Source organism: Moschus berezovskii, chromosome 25, assembly GCF_049115385.1.
Source record: "Moschus berezovskii isolate FMDL1 chromosome 25, NW_MosBer_1.0, whole genome shotgun sequence".
Lineage (NCBI taxonomy): Eukaryota > Metazoa > Chordata > Mammalia > Artiodactyla > Moschidae > Moschus > Moschus berezovskii.
In genome coordinates this window covers 25646953-25665000 of record NC_142484.1, presented here as the reverse complement: position 1 = coordinate 25665000, position 18048 = coordinate 25646953, and the positions used below count along the sequence as shown (strand labels likewise).

Below are 18048 nucleotides of genomic sequence, written 5' to 3'. Positions count from 1 at the left end.
TATTCTGAGACCCCAAGTGAAAAATACGGTACTGCTTCCTCCAAAAGAGGCATGATCACACATATACACAAACTTGCACACAGGTTCAGGGCATTCATGGACACCCTGAAGCCTTTAAGTGAAACAAAAGACAAACTGGTTTTCAAACTTGAATGAACATCAGAATCCACTAAAGAGGGAGCATTAAAAAATAGATCACCATGCCCACTCCCAGGTTTGCTTATTCAGTAGGTCTAGGGTGGGGTAGAGAATTTTCATTTCTCACAACTTCCCAGGTGATGCTGATGAAACTGCTGGTCTAAGGGTCACACTTCTAGAACCTCTGCCCTAAGCGCCATGAAACTCAGCTTCCTGAGTTCTTAGGAAGTAATATTAGGAACTATTTTTAGAAACACTTCCCCCCTTAGTCATTCTCTTGTCACTCATTTGGCACTAACTCTTCAAGAAGACACGGAGAAGGCAATGGCAAGCCACTCCAGTACTCTTGCCTGGAAAACCCCATGGATGGAGGAGCCTGGTGGGCTGCAGTCCATGGGGTCGCTAGGGGTCGGACACGACTGAGCGACTTCACTTTCACTTTTCACTTTCACACATTGGAGAAGGAAATGGCAACCCACTCCAGTGTTCTTGCCTGGAGAATCCCAGGGACAGGGGAGCCTGGTGGGCTTCCATCTATGGGGTCACACAGAGTCAGACACAGCTGAAGTGACTTAGCAGCAGCAGCAGCAGCTTCAAGATCCTGTGCCAGAAAAATCAAAGGGCTTCTATTGTTGCTTGATCTTTCTAAATATGCCAAGTTCACATTGAAGGAGAAGACCTTACAGAAAACCCACAATTGCACTTTTTTAGGGGGAAAAAACTCAGTCATTTTCTTTGTGTATCACACAACTGTTACTTTCTTATACAGTCACTGCATGACCCCATCTCTGCCTCCAAGAAAAGCCTCCTCATAGCTCCCATCTGACTTGCTTCATTTTTTCAGGACTGCCATTGGGTTGACTCACACAACACAGAATCGTCATGCAGCACCCCTGGAGACCTGTATCATCCTTCTTTATATCCCGAGAGCCTAAAGAGGCAATTGGCTTCTAATTACTGCTTCTGAGTTGCTGTAGCCAGAGACATTGAACTCCCAAGTCTTCATTTAACACAGTAGAAAAGAAAACAATCTTCTAGATAGCATTTAAAAAATTACTGGTTAGGTTGTAATACACGAAAGACATAAAATACACTAATTCAAAGGAGAAAAAGGTGTTGAAAATGTAGGGACTGGGACAATTTAGCTTTGGGACAAAACAGGTATGCCCCAATAAACCTTTAGAATATTACTCAATACATGACAGTAAATGTAAGATTATTCAATACATTGTTAATAATCACAGTAAAAGAAGAATGCAAGAGACAAAAAGTCAGTCAAATGATTGTCTTATAGCAAAATTAGTAATAGAAATACATAAAAATTGTTGGTACTTAAGGAACAATTATGCCCCAGAACATTTCATTGCAGAACTGAGAGAAAAAACTATTTTGAACAACACATTATTCAATGATACTGAACAAATAGGTTTTCCAGAAACTTTAGAGGGGGCTATATTCATTCTTGAGTTTTCAGTTAGTATATTCTGCAAAGTGCCAAATCCACAGGATGCTTAAGAAGGGAAAAGGGTTTAAAGCCAAATAAATTCCGGACACTCTCAACATAAAGGCTCTGAAAAGTCCTGCAGTTCACAAGCCACCTTGATTCTACATAAGGTAGAATGTCCCAAATATATTTATGAGTAAAGCCTCTGCTGAAAAATATCCCAGCATTTGTGTCCTAACATCCAGACTCTGATAAATGTTCTGTTGAAAGCATCACCCCAGTCTGGTTTGAACAATTCATGTTAACTGCAGGGAAAAGGAAAAGCTTCAGATAGTGACAATTACTTTGTTCTTGTTCTCTTTTGCCAGGCAGAAACCAGGCTCTAGTTAAAAATACAGGCCTGCAAAGCAGGATTGTGCTTTCAATGAAACTGGGAACAGGAAACTGAACATCCATATCCCAGAAGCTGAGCAGAGTGCAAGCCAGCTCCAGCTCTTCAAGTATCTCTGCCTTTCTGATTCTCAAGCTTTGGCTCTACCTGTCTGTGACCTGATACCTTGCAGCAATACTGGAAGTTCCCACAGCCTCCAGCTCGCAGAATGGAAATGCACTGATGACTGATACACTCAGGTGACCTCTTTGATGACCATCACCCTAGATCTTTCTCTTTTGTACAAATATGTGATGAACCTTAAAATACTGTGGTGTGGAGTAAAATCTTATTTCCTCTGTACACACACATAAACTAAACTTAAAAATTACACTCATCTGTACCATTTTTCTGGAGAAGGCAATGGCAACCCACTCCAGTACTCTTGCCTGGAAAATCCCATGGACGGAGGAGCCTGATAGGCTGCAGTCCATGGGGTCGCTGAGTCCAGCATAACTGAGCGAATTCACTTTCACTTTTCACTTGCATGCATTGGAAAAGGAAATGGCAACCCACTCCAGTGTTCTTGCCTGGAGAATCCCAGGTACGGTGGAGCCTGGTAGGCTGTCGTGTATGGGATCGCATAGAGTCGGACACGACTGATGTAACTTAGCAGCAGCAGTACCATTTTTCTAGATTCCACATGTACCCATTAGTGTACAATACTTGTTTTTCTCTTTCTGACTTACTTCATTCTCTACGTCAGACTCCACGCACACCCACATCTCTACAAATGACCCAGTTTCATTTCTTTTTATGGCTAAGTAACTTTGGCCACCTGATGCAAAGAGCTGACTCATTTGAAAAACCCTAATGATGGGAAAGACTGAGGGCAGGAGGAGAAGGAGACGACAGAGGATGAGATGGCTAGGTGGCATCACTGACTCGATGGACATGGGTTTGGGTGGACTCCAGGAGTTGGTGATGGACAGGGAGGCCGGGTGTGCTGCGGTTCATGGGGTGGCAAAGAGTCGGACATGACTGAGTGACTGAACTGAACTGAATATTCCATAATATATATACATTCCACATTTCTTTATCCGTGGCAGGGAGACCGAAGAGGAAGGGGATATGTATTTACATATAGCCAATTCACTTCATTGTTCAGTAGAAACTAACACAACATTGTAAGGCAATTATACTCCAACAAAAAAATTGAAAAATTATGGGCTTTATACCAGGTGTGTATCTATTAGCACACAGTGAAGTAGAAAATGAGGCAATTATCTGAATAGTGATCACCACTGACACCCTTAATTTAAGCCTTTCACAAATTACCTACAATTAATATACAACTGACAGAGCCCTTTGAGCGAATAAAAAGAACGTGGGCTCTTTCACACATGACTGTGCTACTTGATCTATTTCCCCTCATTTGCTACCTATAAAGGATTTCTGAAAGTGAAATGATACACGGTTGGCATTAAATACATAAAAATATGGCTTTTATAGTACCATTTTTTGCAGCAAGACTTTATTGGGCAATAAAGAAAGCACTATTCCTGTTGTTTAATATTTCAAAAATATTAAACATGTACACAGTTCTTAGGATATTGATGAACACTTTCTGGAAGAAGAAATCTACCAGTTAATAGCTGGATGACCAGCAGAAATTTATCAAACCTTTATGTACCTCAGTTTTTGTCCATCAAGCAGAGATTATCAAAATTCCCACCTGATGGGTTGTTTTGAGGATAAAATCAGTTAGAAAATGTGAAGATTTTATGAGTGATGAATATGAAGTAATCATATAATCTTCCCTATTACTAATATTCATTTTTTTAATCTTTCCATCCTTCAAGTCTAATCACCCCCACGCAATCTGGTCTGACTGTTCTCCATTTTTCTCTGATTACTCTCCTCCATAATTACCTACAAACTTACAGTTTTGACCATATATTTAAAGTTAATTATAAGGGCTTCTCCGGTGGCTCAGATGGTAAAGAATCAACCTACAATGCCAGAGACCCAGGTTTGATCCCTGGGTCAGGAAGATCCCATGGAGAGGGGCACAGCAACCCACTCCAGTATTCCTGCCTGGAAAATCCCATGGACAGAGAAGCCTGGGGGTTACAGTTCGTGGGTTGCAAAGAGTTGAACATGACTGAGTTACTAACACACACCTAAGATGATAACCTGTATCAGAATGCTATTGGTTGTTTCCTGTCTATTGATTTTTGTCTCCAACTTGGTAAAGTCCATAAGGGGTGAATTCTCTGCATCCTTTCTAGCACCTAATAAGACCATAGCAGGTTTATTTTTGTGGATATAATAAGTATAACAGCATCACAACCCTTGTGAAGACTTGCTTTTCAATAATTTTCTAGTGTTCTTCCTCTTCCTCATTGCCCACGTGATTTCCATTTAGATCAAGGTTCCCAGCTCTCTATATACTGTGCACACCTTCAGGGCATGGCTCCAAGTTGTTTCATCTGCTCCATGGCTGGTCACACTTCCATTAGGAATGTGTTTGTCATTGAAAAGATACTAATCTGGGCCAGGGGTGACTTAAAGGATACTTTCTATAGTTAGTTTGAGGTCTGTTAGAATAATTCCCTGAAATGTCTTTAGTTTTAGAACTGAAGTGGATAACATTGCATAGTCCTGCTGTGTCAGCCCAGATAGGCTGAGGGTGACCAATGACCCTTAGGTTCACACCTGACTTTAGTGAGATAAATATTATTCTGACATCATTTTGTGAAATTATATTTTTGAAATGTTTATAATAAAAACTGAGGAAGGCCATCTGCCTTCCTTGAGAAGTCCCCCAAATATACCCAATTTGACTTATAGTTAAGCAGCTCCAGGCTTATATATGCATGGCTGGATGTGCAGGGAAGCAGGAAACTTGCAGAGGTCTTAGAGAACACGTTTCTCATCTGATTTAACATTTGCAACTCTGTGTTAATACCCACTATAAGGCTCTTTCTAGGGGACCCAGAATATTTCCTCCACTAGAAGCTGGGAAGTATTCTTTCTCTATTCTGTGTCCCGACTATACCAGTCCTTTTCCATATTATTTCCAGACCCAGGTGTATCTGTCCCTGTTTCTCTGTCCATTCAAAGGTGGCAATTTTATGCCACGCAGCTGAGGTCCTCTGAGTCACCAAACAATAGCCCCACATACTTCACACTGCTGCTGCTGCTAAGTCGCTTCAGTCATGTCCGACTCTGTGCGACCCCATAGACGGCAGCCCACAGGCTCCCCTGTCCCTGGATTCTCCAGGCAAGAGTACTAGAGTGGGTTGCCATTTCCTTCTCCAATGCATGAAAGGAAAAGTGAAAGTAAAGTGGCTCAGTCGTGTCTCTTAGTGACCCCATGGACTGCAGCCTACTGCTAGTTAAATGCATAAAGCTATTTAAAACAGTCACAGGGCCTTTGGGAAGTGCCTTAAATAATAGTTCATTTATTACTTGCCTGAAAACCAAATCTTAAGTTCTTTGGCAACAAGTGTCAACTTTGAAGTTAATAAGATATTCTTAAATATTATCAAGGAGGGTTGGGGGACAGGGGCTATTTCAAGAAAATACTTTGGCATGGATGGTTTTTTCCCCTATGTTAGCTTATTTAATCCTCACAGCAACTTACGAAGTTGGCACTTCTGTAAATTGCTCAATGCCTGGCAGAAAGTAAGCTCTCCATAAATGTTAGCTCTTGTTAGAATCACTGTTGCTGTCTTCATCGGACAGACAAGAAAAGTTAAATGTTGACTCATACTACCTACTACTTGCTAAGATTTTTGCATATAGAAGCACTTATATTACAAAAAAAAAAAAAATCCATGAGGAAATTTTATTTAATCATCGTATATGGAGGAAGCTAAGGTTTAGAGAGGTTAAATCATTTGCTAAAGGCAACTCAGCTAGAAAGTGGCCTAGTTGGAATCTGAATCCCAGCAATCCCATATATACTTGAAACTGGCCTCTTCTGTATGTATCATACTGTTACTCGCTAAGGCTTCATAATCCTCCACCCGCCTCAGTAAGGTTCATCACAGGGGGCATCTCCAGGCTCTACCTCTTTTTATTTCCACTCCTATGAGAACCAGGCACTGGGCAATGACAGAAGAGCCCAGATCATTCGTAGACCACTTCAATTCTGACACATCAATCAATTAAAGGTGAAACCCCCTTCCCAAGAGGCTCAAGTGGGACATTTTCTGGTTGTTTATGTTGCTTTACATATTCACACTGGTTGCAGCAGCTGCTCTGACAAGTAGATCCTCAACAGGCTGTTTACTGTGACCCGAGAGCAGACTCCAGAGTCTGGGAACTTACTTCATACAACCGAGTCCCATAGAGGAGACCATAATGGGGGGCCAAGAGGTGCCACATCCCAAAGAATAGCTACATGTCTATAAGTTATAAAGAATCGATGAAGACAACAAACTTAATCTGCTAAGTTCCATAGAACAGGTGCAAACACATGGCTGTGACAACATATAAAAGGTAGGCAATTTTATTATTATTAGAGAGCTATGAGAGTGTCTCTGTTAATTTAAAATTCTTTCTAATCACTTGTTAAGTTCATTTCAGTCATTCAGTCATGTCCAACTCTTTGTGACCCCATGAACTGCAGCACACCAGGTCTCCCTGTCCATCACCAAATCCCGGAGCTTACTCAAACTCATGTCCATCGCGTCAGTGATGCCATCCAACCATCTCATCCTCTGTCATCCCCTTCTCCTCCCGCCTTCAATCCTTCCCAGCATCAGGGTCTTTTCCAATGAGTCGGTTCTTCACATCAGGTGGCCAAAGTATTGGCGTTTCAACTTCAGCATCAGTCCTTCCAATGAATATTCAGGACTGATTTCCTTTAGGATGGACTGGTTTGACCTCCTTGCAGTCTTCTCCCTCCTCTCAAGAGTCTTCGCCAACACCACAATTCAAAAGAATCAATTCTTCAGTGCTCAACTTTCTTTACAGTCCAAGTCTCACATCCATACCTGACTACTGGGAAAACCATAGCTTTGACTAGACAGACCTTTGTTGGTAAAGTCATGTCTCTGCTTTTTAACATTCTGTCTAGGTTTGTCATAGTTTTTCTTCTAAGGAGCAAGCATTTTTTTAATTCATGCCTGCAGTCACCATCTGCAGTGATTTTGGAGACCAAATAAATGAAGTCTGTCACTGTTTCCATTGCTTCCCCATCTATTTACCATGAAGTGATGGGACCAGATGCCATGATCTTGGTTTTCTGAATGTTGAGTTTTAAGCTAACTTTTTCACTCACTTGTAGACATTAAAAAATGACTTGACTATCCAGTAACAGACCAACTGAATGAGAATCTCTAGTTGTGTGATATCCCATTGTAAGTATATTTAAAAAGCTATGCAGGTGAATCTACTGTGGAGCAAATTTAAGAATCCCTGGTTCAGGGGGTAAAACATCAGGATTTCAACAAGCAGAAGCTGGGATAGAGAGACAGGGGAAAGCATACAATCAAAGGAGTAAAGATTGCAGGATTTGAAAAGACAGGAAGAAATATTTGAGGAGGCTTGAGAATCTATGTTAAGCATGAGAGGGAGCAGAGGAAAATAACGATTCAAAGGCAGAAGCAAATCATAGAGACTGACTGACATCCAAGGGAGTTAGAATCTCATTTTCAAAATATGTAAAATTCTGCTCTTCATACATGGCATTGTTAATATATATTTTCATTTCCAAATGACCGAGATAGCTATGCCTGGATAAAAAGGAACTGCTCGGAGCTTCTATGTTAATACTGAGAATCACTGACTCCCACCACTGCCTCCAAACACAGAGTACTGGACCCTACAGTAACAAGGCAGCACTGTCATCTCCTTCAATAAATGTGACAAATGAAAGTGTTAGGCGCTCAGTCGTGTCCAACTCTTTGTGACCACATGGACTGTAGCCCACCAGGCTCCTCTGTCCCTGGAACTCCCCAGACAAGAATACTGCAGTGGGTAACCATGCCCTTCTCCAGAGGATCGTCCCAGTAAACACCGGCTAGTAAATCTTTGTGTGTCCATCTCTCCTGGAATTATAAACAAGCAAATGAGAGCAAGACAGGGAAACAAAGGAGACTCTGATAAACTCCCCAAGAAGGATGATTCTGTCTGTCTCTACAATACCTAAACTAGTCATTTCTTCAACTGCATGATCAGTATACTTTAGGAGAAAGAGGCAATAGGACATCTTGCAAGGGTGCTGTTCTTTATGACATTACTAACATGAGATGTTTACAGTAACTGATGAAGTCAATACAGCAGTGTTCTCATCTAAGAAAAATGGCATGGAGTGACATGTGACTGTTCCCTTAAAAGCCTGCAACTGCCACATTTTAGATTTCAACATATGCCATCCCTGCTATTGTCTGGGGAAAAAGCATAGCTGAGTGCACGTTCCTAAAACACTCAAAAGAAGACTGTCTTAGATGCCACTATTGCTTTCAAATGTAAGCATTAGTAGCTGATGTTATTTACAGCTTATTTTATGTGCTGATTTTCAGCCCTATTAAGATACGTTATTATGATTCAGAATATTTCAAGTTATAAATCCCCCAAGAACAGAGATCTCATCTTCTTCAAACCCATATTCCCAGAAGGCTTAACACAGTACTGGTGTAATGGTTGTTCTTAATAAATACTTTTTTTCTGAAACAAAAGACTCACATGATGTTGTGATGTTTAGCATCTTATGTTACTCACTGCAGTCTACACAACTAGTTGTGTCAGCCCCAATACAAGATAAACTTGTCCTGATAGAGTTCTATCTATTCCTTCAATCATTTGACACATATGCATTGAATGCCTACATTGTGTGTACACGGTAAAGCAACGAATGTACAGTAGTGAAATGCAGACAAGGTTTCTGCCCTCCGAGAATCTGCACATTTGTGCAGGAGACAGTTACACATATGCACACGCACGACACATATGAAAACAAAATAATGCTATAAAAGGCATAAAAGAGAGTGACATAATGAAGCAACTACTCCAGATAAAATGGTCAGGGAGAGTCTCCTCAAAAAAGTGGCATTTGAGCTAAGAATTAAATGAAGAAAGAAGTTTACAAATAATAAGTACTAGAGAAGGTGTTAAGAAAAGGGGAACTTCCTATACTTCTGGTGGGAATGTAAATCGGTGTAGCCACTGTAGAATGGGCTTCCCTGGTGGCTCAGTGGTTAAGAACCCTCACAGCAGTGCAAAAGATGTAAGAGACATGAGTCTGATCCCTGGGTCAGGAAGATCCCCAGGAGGAGGGCATGGCAACCCACTTCAGTGTTCTTGCCTAGAGAATCCCCATGGACAGAGGAGCCTCATGGGGCCATAGTCCATAAAGTCGCAAAGAGTTGGACATGACTGAAGTGACTCAGCATGCAGGCATGCACTGTGGAATGCAGTATGAAGGTTCCTTTGAAAAGTAAAAATAGAACTATCATGTGATCTAGCAACTCCACTCCTGGGTATACATCTGGAAAAACAAAAACTTTAATGTGAAAAGATACATGCATTTGATGTTCATAGTAGCACTTATTTGCAAAAGGCAAGACATGGAAGCAACCCAAGCATGCATCAACAAATGATCAGCTTAAGAAGACGTGGTATATATGTGTGTGTACACACATACACATAATGGAATATTATTCAGTCATAAAAAAGGAACAAACCACTGCCTTTTGCAGCAACATGGATGGATGGAGAGAACATTATACTAAGTGAAATGTCAGAGAAAGGAAAAGAATATATGATATCAATTACATGCAGAATCTAAAAAAATGATACAAATGAACTTATTTACAAAACAGACTCACAAACATGGAAAACGAACTTTGGGATACCAAAAGGGAAGTGGAAGGAGGGAGGGACAAATAGGAGTATGAGATTAACAGATACAAACTACTATATATAAAATAGATAACAAGGATTGGTTGTATAGCACCGGAAATTATTTCCAGTATCTTGTAATAACTTTTAATGGAATATAATCTGCAAAGAAAAAAAAAATCACTATGCTATACACAGGCTTCCCAGGTGATGCTAGTGGTAAAGAACCCGTCTGCCAGTGCAGGAGCCATCGAAGATGTGAGTTCAACCCCTGGGTTGGGAAGATCCCCTGGAGGAGGGCATGCTACTCACTCCAGTATTCTTGCCTGAAGAATCCCACGGACAGAGGAATCCCTGGCAGGCTACAGTCCATAGGGTTGCAAAGAGTCGGACATGATTGAAACAACTTAGCACACATGCATGCTATACATGTGAAATTAATGTAACGTTGTAAATCAGCTATATTTCATTTTAAAATCATGCAAGAAAACAGATATTGAGTGTTCCAGACAGTGTTCCGGCAAAGGCCCGAAAACCAGGTGATTTCACTGTCATGTGCAAGACATGAAAAGATCAGAAAGGCTAACGTATATAAGAGAAAGCCCAGTAAGTGGACAGGGACAAAGTCACCTAAAGCCTGGAGGAAAGACCATGCAAAGAGTTAGAAATTTATTTTACATTTACTGGGAAGGCATTAGAAGGATATAACAAGAAAGTGATATGATCATATTTATACATCTATTATGCCAAGAAACGTTCAGAACCAACAGTGCTTTCAATTACCAAGAGAAAAAAAAAACCTAAATGATGGTCAGATTCCTGTTCTTAGTAAGACTCATTAACAAAGCTATTTTTAGTGAGGAAAAGGAATTCAGATTAACAATTATCCAAATTTAAAACGTTACTAATAAAAACAACCCTAGTTCCTTGCCAAGGACTCCAGTTTACCAGTGTCTTCCTGTGCAGAACTGGAATCAGTTCATGGATGAAGAAAGTGCATCCCCAGGGAGGCAGAGCTCTCTTTCCCCAGGCGCACCACTCAGCATGGCAGAGAGAGATCAGTAGGTGAGGTGGTCATGACATCTGTCATCCTAGCAGGCACATTTATGACAGTGACAGTGCATGACTGATAATTACATCAGAACAGGCAGGAAGTGGGATCGTCCCTGGCATTTGGGATGTAGGGTCACCTTTGACCTAGGCTTGTGTCTCTACTTGTATCAAATAACCTGTGAGGCCAGAAGCAATGTGGTACCCATTCTGTGACTGTATCTCTTTATTGGACAGATGAACTATGGTTGCATTTTCTCATTTACTGAACACCAATTACCAAAGCATCTCGCTGGAGAAACAGAACAATAAAACTTATTTTATGTTTACAGACTTGAGAGTTGGACACGACTGAGCGACTGAACTGAACTGAACTGAACAGAACAATAAACCGAACAGTAGAACAGCTACAGAAACATATGCCAGGATAGAAGCTCTAGAGTTAGCAGAGGAGAGGACTGATTAACTCCTATGAAGATTTCAAAGAATGCTTCACAGCGATCTGGTGAAATCTGAGCTGAAGTTAGGGAAATGGACAGAAATTCATTTTCGAATCAACATGATCAGGAAAAGAGAGGGTCATCCCTGAGTCAGAGCTCTGTTCATTCCATCCAGAGAGGGTCGGCACGTGCAAAGGTACAGAAGTGTGTGACACCGTGGTGGTCAATTGCATCAACGAGGTGATCTCTATGGTCTTTCATGAACAAAAAGCTATGCATTTATTTATTGATATCAAACACAGTTTTTAAAAGTGAAAGTTTTGTTTTTAGCTCCCAAATGTAATATCACATATGTCAAAATTATATTTATCTGCAATAACAATAGCCATTTGATTTATTCCTATTCACATAACATCTGTCTGCTATGAGCTGCACATATACAGAAGTTCCTGGCCATGTGTAAAGGAAGTATATGAAGACCCAGGATAAATGCAAAGCTCTCCATAGAGTTGCAAATCATTGCTTTGACAATAAAAAGAATAGGGATGGAGTATGAGACAGAATGCTGAGTATGCAGAAACCTATGAACATTTCCATTTCATACATGAGATGATGACTGAGGTGCAGTTTAGATAAGATCTTGCAACATACTTAGTCATGACAGAGTTGGAATATGACTACACAGAGTCTGGCTCAAGGGTCTATGCCTGCAACAATTACGTTGCATGCCTTTCAACAGTAATACCAAGACTGCAATGGGCAAGCTATGTGTTTACTGTTCCCTAATTCATCTTTGCTTCAGAGCCCATCTCAGGGCAGAAGTTGTAAAAACAGATTGCTTCTTAGCAGCAACCTTTAGAAAAAAAAAGATATGCGGTGAGCAGAGACAATGGATTTTCAAAATCAAATTTCCACTTTCTAATTCAGCATTCTGAACTTTGAGAACCCATGGTCAGAATGCTTGCCCTCTGGGTCAGTTCAAATCAGCATTAAGAATACAGCTGAGTCCACATGACATGAAATAACTGGATTGGTTAAGGTTCTCATGGAAACAATTACATTCTGATCAGTTGTTTGGATTTCATGAAAGGTATAAGGTCTTCAAGGTGAAGAACTCCATCTGTTAACTTCCTCTGTTCAGCAGGTAACAGAACCATAAGCAGAAAAGAGATTAAAGGAGACCTTGCAAAGATGATGGCAGCAGTAATAGCAACAATAATAAGGTTAATTTGACTCTATTATATTTGTGCATCAATCCAAAGCTTATAATCTTTAAATATATGGCATCCCATTTAAATCTAATATAAATATGTGCATCATTATCCACATTTTTATATATTCACAGATGAGGTGCAGTGACATTTGTAGTACAAGAGCTGAGATTTAAACTGAACTTTCTATGTCCAGTAATATTTCCTTTTCTCCCAAGGAGCTGCATCTCAAACTGCAAAAAATTCTAGCAAGTCATCATGGTTTCCTTCAGAAAGAACGAAACACCACAGCCTATAGACTCAGGCTTTGTCCTCTGACTGCCCTAGTTTTTGAATAATAGTTCTAAAACTCTACATTGCATAATCCCTGGCCTGATCCCTGAATTATAGAGGGAGCAAATTTGAGAACTGATGAGTTTAACCAGTGAGGGGTCATATTTTAACACTGGGAGCTGAATAGACTACCAAAGCAGGCTGCCTCTCCTGCAAAGGTTCAAAGAGATGGAGGGCATGGCTGAAAGCTGCTTACCAATACAGGACTCCCCGGACAGTGAATAGGTCCCATCGTCATGGAAACCGCTTCTGCACTCACAGTGGAACCACCCTGGTAGGTTAACGCAGCGGGAATGGTTGTGGCACTCAATGATCCCCTCTGTACATTCATCAATATCTGCCTCAGAGAAAAACACAAGCCCACCAGGACATTAATTTCTTTGTACACTAACCTTTTAATAAACACCTAACACACCTAACATACTCATATCAACATATTGATTAAAACCGGTTAGTCACCTAAAATGAAAGTTACTGGAAGAGCCAAGTCCCATCTTTTTCCCCAGAATTCAAACAAAAGGAAAGCTTCGTTTTTTGGATGCTCTCTCATGAACGGAACAGTGGATGAGAGCTGGTGGTCATGAAGACATTTCTTCCTGCATATGCTGAATCACCAAAAACTAAACTGAGGATGTCTGGCACAGGTCTGTCATTCAGAGAATATTCTTCTCTGAATTGATGATTCCAAAAGAGTAACTCCAGATATTGCTTGGTATTCTTTGAAAATCTCTGTGAACAAATAAGTCCAGGAAACTCTATCTTAAACAGTGTTAAGCTAATGATTTTTTTTATTTCAGTCTCAGAGATTTAACATATTTATATGCCCTGCAACTTGGAGAGGAGAATCATAATATGCACTGTTTCCCATATTTATTTGGCTGAAGAGTGCTTTTTCTTCGGACTGTAGCTTATGAAATAAAGGTTTTGGGGAGCACAATTTGGGAACTACTGTTCTATCTCTGTTTACAACTGCCGATTCACTTAATGACTTGATTTATGATAGTTAATCAGAGCTACTCGTTCTTTAGTCATTCCTCATTAAACGAAATATTCTAGGCTCTATTTGCTCTAGAATCTGGCTTCATAGAATCAGCAAATGCATGGATCACTCAGATTCTCTAGCCCAAAGACTTGCCTCTGAGCTGAAGGAAAGTGTCACCCCTGCAGAAAGATGAGCTATTGATTGTCATGGTAGGCTCAGCTCATCTTACATAGCCTCTTCAGGTAATTATTTCTTGGAATATAGCAATTGCTAGCTGGGAATCTTCCCGTATTTCTCCTGGAAATACCTATACTACAGCAGTCTTATATGAAAAGAAATTAAATTAATACTAATATATAGCACATGAAAACCACATGATAGAATGAAAACCATAGTCACAGAACTAATCAAACTATTCACATGGGCCACAGCCTTGTCTGACCCAATGTGGTCCACTGGAAAAGGGAATGGCAAACCACTTCAGGATCTGTGTCTTGAGAATCCCGAAAACAGTATGAAAAAGCAAAAAGATAGGACACTGAAAGACAACTTCCCAGGTCAGTAGGTACCCTATATGCTACTGGAGAACAGTGGATAAATAACTTCAGAAAGAATGAAGAGACAGAGCCAAAGTGAAAACAGCGCCAAGTTGTGGATGTTAGTGATGATGGAAGTAAAGTCCAATGCTGTAAGAACAATATTGAAAAGGAAATTGGAATGTTTGGTCCATGAATCAAGGTAAATTGGAAGTGGTCAAACAGGAGATGGCAAGAGTGAACACTGACATTTTAGGAATCAGTAAACGAAAATGGATTGGAATGAGTGAATTTAATTTAGATGACTATTATATCGACTACTGTGGGCAAGAATTTCTGTGAAGAAATGGAGTCACCCTCATAGTCAACAAAAGTGTCCAAAATGCAGTACTTGGTTGTAATCTGAAATACAACCGAATGATCTCTGTTTGATTCCAAGGCAAACCATTCAATGTCATAGTAATAAAAGCCTATACCCCCAAATCAGTGATGCTGAAGAAGCTGAAGTTGAACGGTTCTATGAAGACTTACAAGACCTTTTAGAACTAACACCCAAAAAAGATGTCCTTTTCATTACAGGGGACTGGAACGCAAAAGCAGAAAGTCAAGAGATACCTGGAGTAACAGGCAAGTTTGGCCTCAGAGTGCAAACTGAAGCAGGAAAAAGGCTAACAAAATTTTGCCAAGAGAACTCACTGGTCATAGCAGATACCCTCTTCCCACAAAACAAGAGACAACCCTACAGATAGACAGCACCAGATGGTCAATGCTGAAATCAGATTGATTATATTCTTTGCAGCCAAAGATGGAGAAGCTATATACAGTGAGCAAAAACAAGACCAAGAGCTGACTGTGGCTCAGATCATGAACTCCTTATTGCCAAATTCAGACTTAAATTGAAAAAAGTAGCGAAAATTCAGATATGACCTAAATCAAATCCATTACGATTATACAGTGGAAGTAACAGATAGATTAAAGGGATTAGATCTGATAGGCAGAGTACCTAAGAAACTATGGATGGAGGTTCATGACGTTGAACAGGAGGGAGTGATCAAGATCATCCCCAAGAAAAATAAAGGCAAAAAGGCAAAATGGTTGTGTGAGGAGGGCTTACAAATAATTGAGAAAAGAAGAGAAGCAAAAGGCAAAGGAGAAAAGGAAATATATAAGCACCTGAATGCAGAGTTCCAAAGAATAGTAAGGAGAGATAAGAAAGCCTTCCTCAGTGATCAATGCAAAGAAATAGAGGAAAACAACAGAAAGGGAAAGACTAGAAATCTCTTCAAGAAAATTAGAGATATCAAGAGAACATTTCATGCAAAGATGGGCTCGATAAAGGACAGAAATCATATGGACCTAACAGAAGCAGAAGATATTAAGAAGAGGTGGCAAGAATACACAGAACTGTACAAAAAGATTTTTATGACCCAGATAACCACAATGGTGTGATCACACACCTAGAGACAGACATCCTGGAATGTGAAGTCAAGTGGGCCTTAGGAAGCATCACTTCGAACAAAGCTAGTGGATAATGGAATTCCAGTTGAACTATTTCAAATCCTGAAAGATGATGCTGTTAAAGTGTTGCACTCAATATGCAAGCAAATTTGGAAAACTCAGCAGTGGCCACAGGACTGGAAAAGGTCAGGTTTCATTCCAATCCCAAGAAAGGCAATGTCAAAGAATGCTCAAACTAATGCACAATTGCACTCATCTCACATGCTAGCAAAGTAATGCTCAAAATCCTCCTAGTCAGGCTCAACAGTACGTGAACTGTGAACTTCAAGATGTTCAAGCAGGATTTAGAAAAGGTGGAGGAACAAGAGACCAAATTGCCAACATCCACTGGATCATTGAAAAAGCAAGAGATTTCCAGATAAACACCTTCTTCTGCTTTATTGACTACGCCAAAGTCTTTGAATGTGTGGATCACAACAAACTGTGGAAAATTATTAGAGATGGGAATACCAGACTACCCAACTTACCTCCTGAGAAATCTGTATGCAGGTCAGGAAGCAACAGTTAGAACATGACATGGAACAACAGGCTATTTCCAAATCAGGAAAGGAGTACATCAAGGCTGTATATCGTCACCCTGCTTATTTAACTTATATGCAGAGTACATCATGAAAAATGCCAGGCTGGCTGAAGCACAAGCTGGAATCAAGATTACTGGGAGAAATATCAATAACCTCAGATACGCAGATGACACCACCCTTATGGCAGAAAGCAAAGAAGAACTAAAGAGCCTCTTGATGAAAGTGAAAGGATAGTGAAAATGTTGGCTTAAAACTCAACATTCAGAAAACTAAGATCATGCCATCCAGTCCCATCATTTCATGGCAAATGGGTAAACAATGCAAACAGTGAGAGACTTTATTTTTGGGCTCCAAAATCACTGCAGATGGTGACTGCAGCCATGATATTCAAAGATGCTTGTTCCTTGGAAGAAAAGCTATGACCAACCTAGACAGCATATTAAAAAGCAAAGACATTACTTTGCCAACAAAGGTCTGTCTAGTCAAGGCTATTGTTTTTCCAGTAGTCATGTATGGATGAGAGCTAGACCATAAAGAAAGCTGAGCGCCGAAGAATTGATGCTTTTGAACTGTGGTGTTGGAGAAGACTCTTGAGAGTCCCTTCGACTGCAAGGAGATGAAACCAGTCAATTCTAAAGGAAATCAGTCCTGAATATTCATTGGAAGGACTGATGCCGAAGTTGAAACGCCAATACATTGGTCATGTGAGTCATCCAACTGACTCCTTGGAAAAAATCCTTATCCTGGGAAAGATTAAATACAGGAGGAAAAGTGGATGACAGAGGATAAGATGGTTGGATGGCATCACCAACTTGATAGACGTTTGAGCAAGCTCCGGGTGATGATGATGGACAGGGAAGCCTGGTGTGCAGCATTCCATGGAGTCACAAAGAGTCAGACACGACTGAGTGACTGAAATGAAGCACATGGGCTTCCCTGATGGCTCAGCGGTAAAGAATCCACCTGTAATGCAGTAGCCATGGGTTCAGTCCCTCAGTGGGTAAGATTCACTGGAGGAGGGCATGGCAACCCATTCCAGCTTTCTTGCCTGGAGAATCCCCAGGGACAGAGAAGCCTGGTGGGCTATAGGGTCACAAAGAATCGGAGACGACTGAAGCAACTTAGCACACTTGCACATAACAAATAATGGATACAGTGTACTTAGGAGTCCTGTTCCGCATGCCTTGCCATTGGCATCAGTTCAGGGGCAATCAGTGACCTGTGATACTATGTCCCTGAAAAGTCCTGAGTTGTGTACAAGGCTATGAACATAGTTTGAAAACTGCCATTCTTATCTCATGGCAGTCAAATCAAGAATAGAGAGGAACGATGCAGCTCCAGACAACTCCATCGTGGTCTTTTTCTGCCCACTGCCATCTTACTCCTTCATGCCTGGGTCATTCCTTCATGCTGTCCTTTGGCCTAACACATCCTTTAGGTTTCTAAATGCAATCAGCCCTCGGAATCAAGTGTTTCTGTGTACCTTCAGCCATTGCCATTAGGTTGTGTGTGCATTTAGTATACATCTCCAACAAAGAGATTTTCAACAGCTATGTTCTCATTTCTGAAATTTTATAGCTGTGTGGTTCAGTGGGACACACTTTGGATCATTAAAATGTTCAAAAGCTGAAACAGAGAAGTGACCTGAGGC

At 40.6% G+C, this 18048-nt stretch overlaps 1 protein-coding gene across 1 annotated transcript in view; it reads right to left on the bottom strand.

Moving 5' to 3' along the window:
- Nucleotides 1-18048, bottom strand: part of NELL1 (neural EGFL like 1) — a 964969-nt gene that overhangs the window by 38053 nt on the left and 908868 nt on the right. The window contains exon 15 of the mRNA XM_055416043.2: nucleotides 13037-13177. Within this exon, the coding sequence (XP_055272018.2) occupies nucleotides 13037-13177 (141 nt within the window). The remainder of the gene's footprint in view (nucleotides 1-13036; nucleotides 13178-18048) is intronic.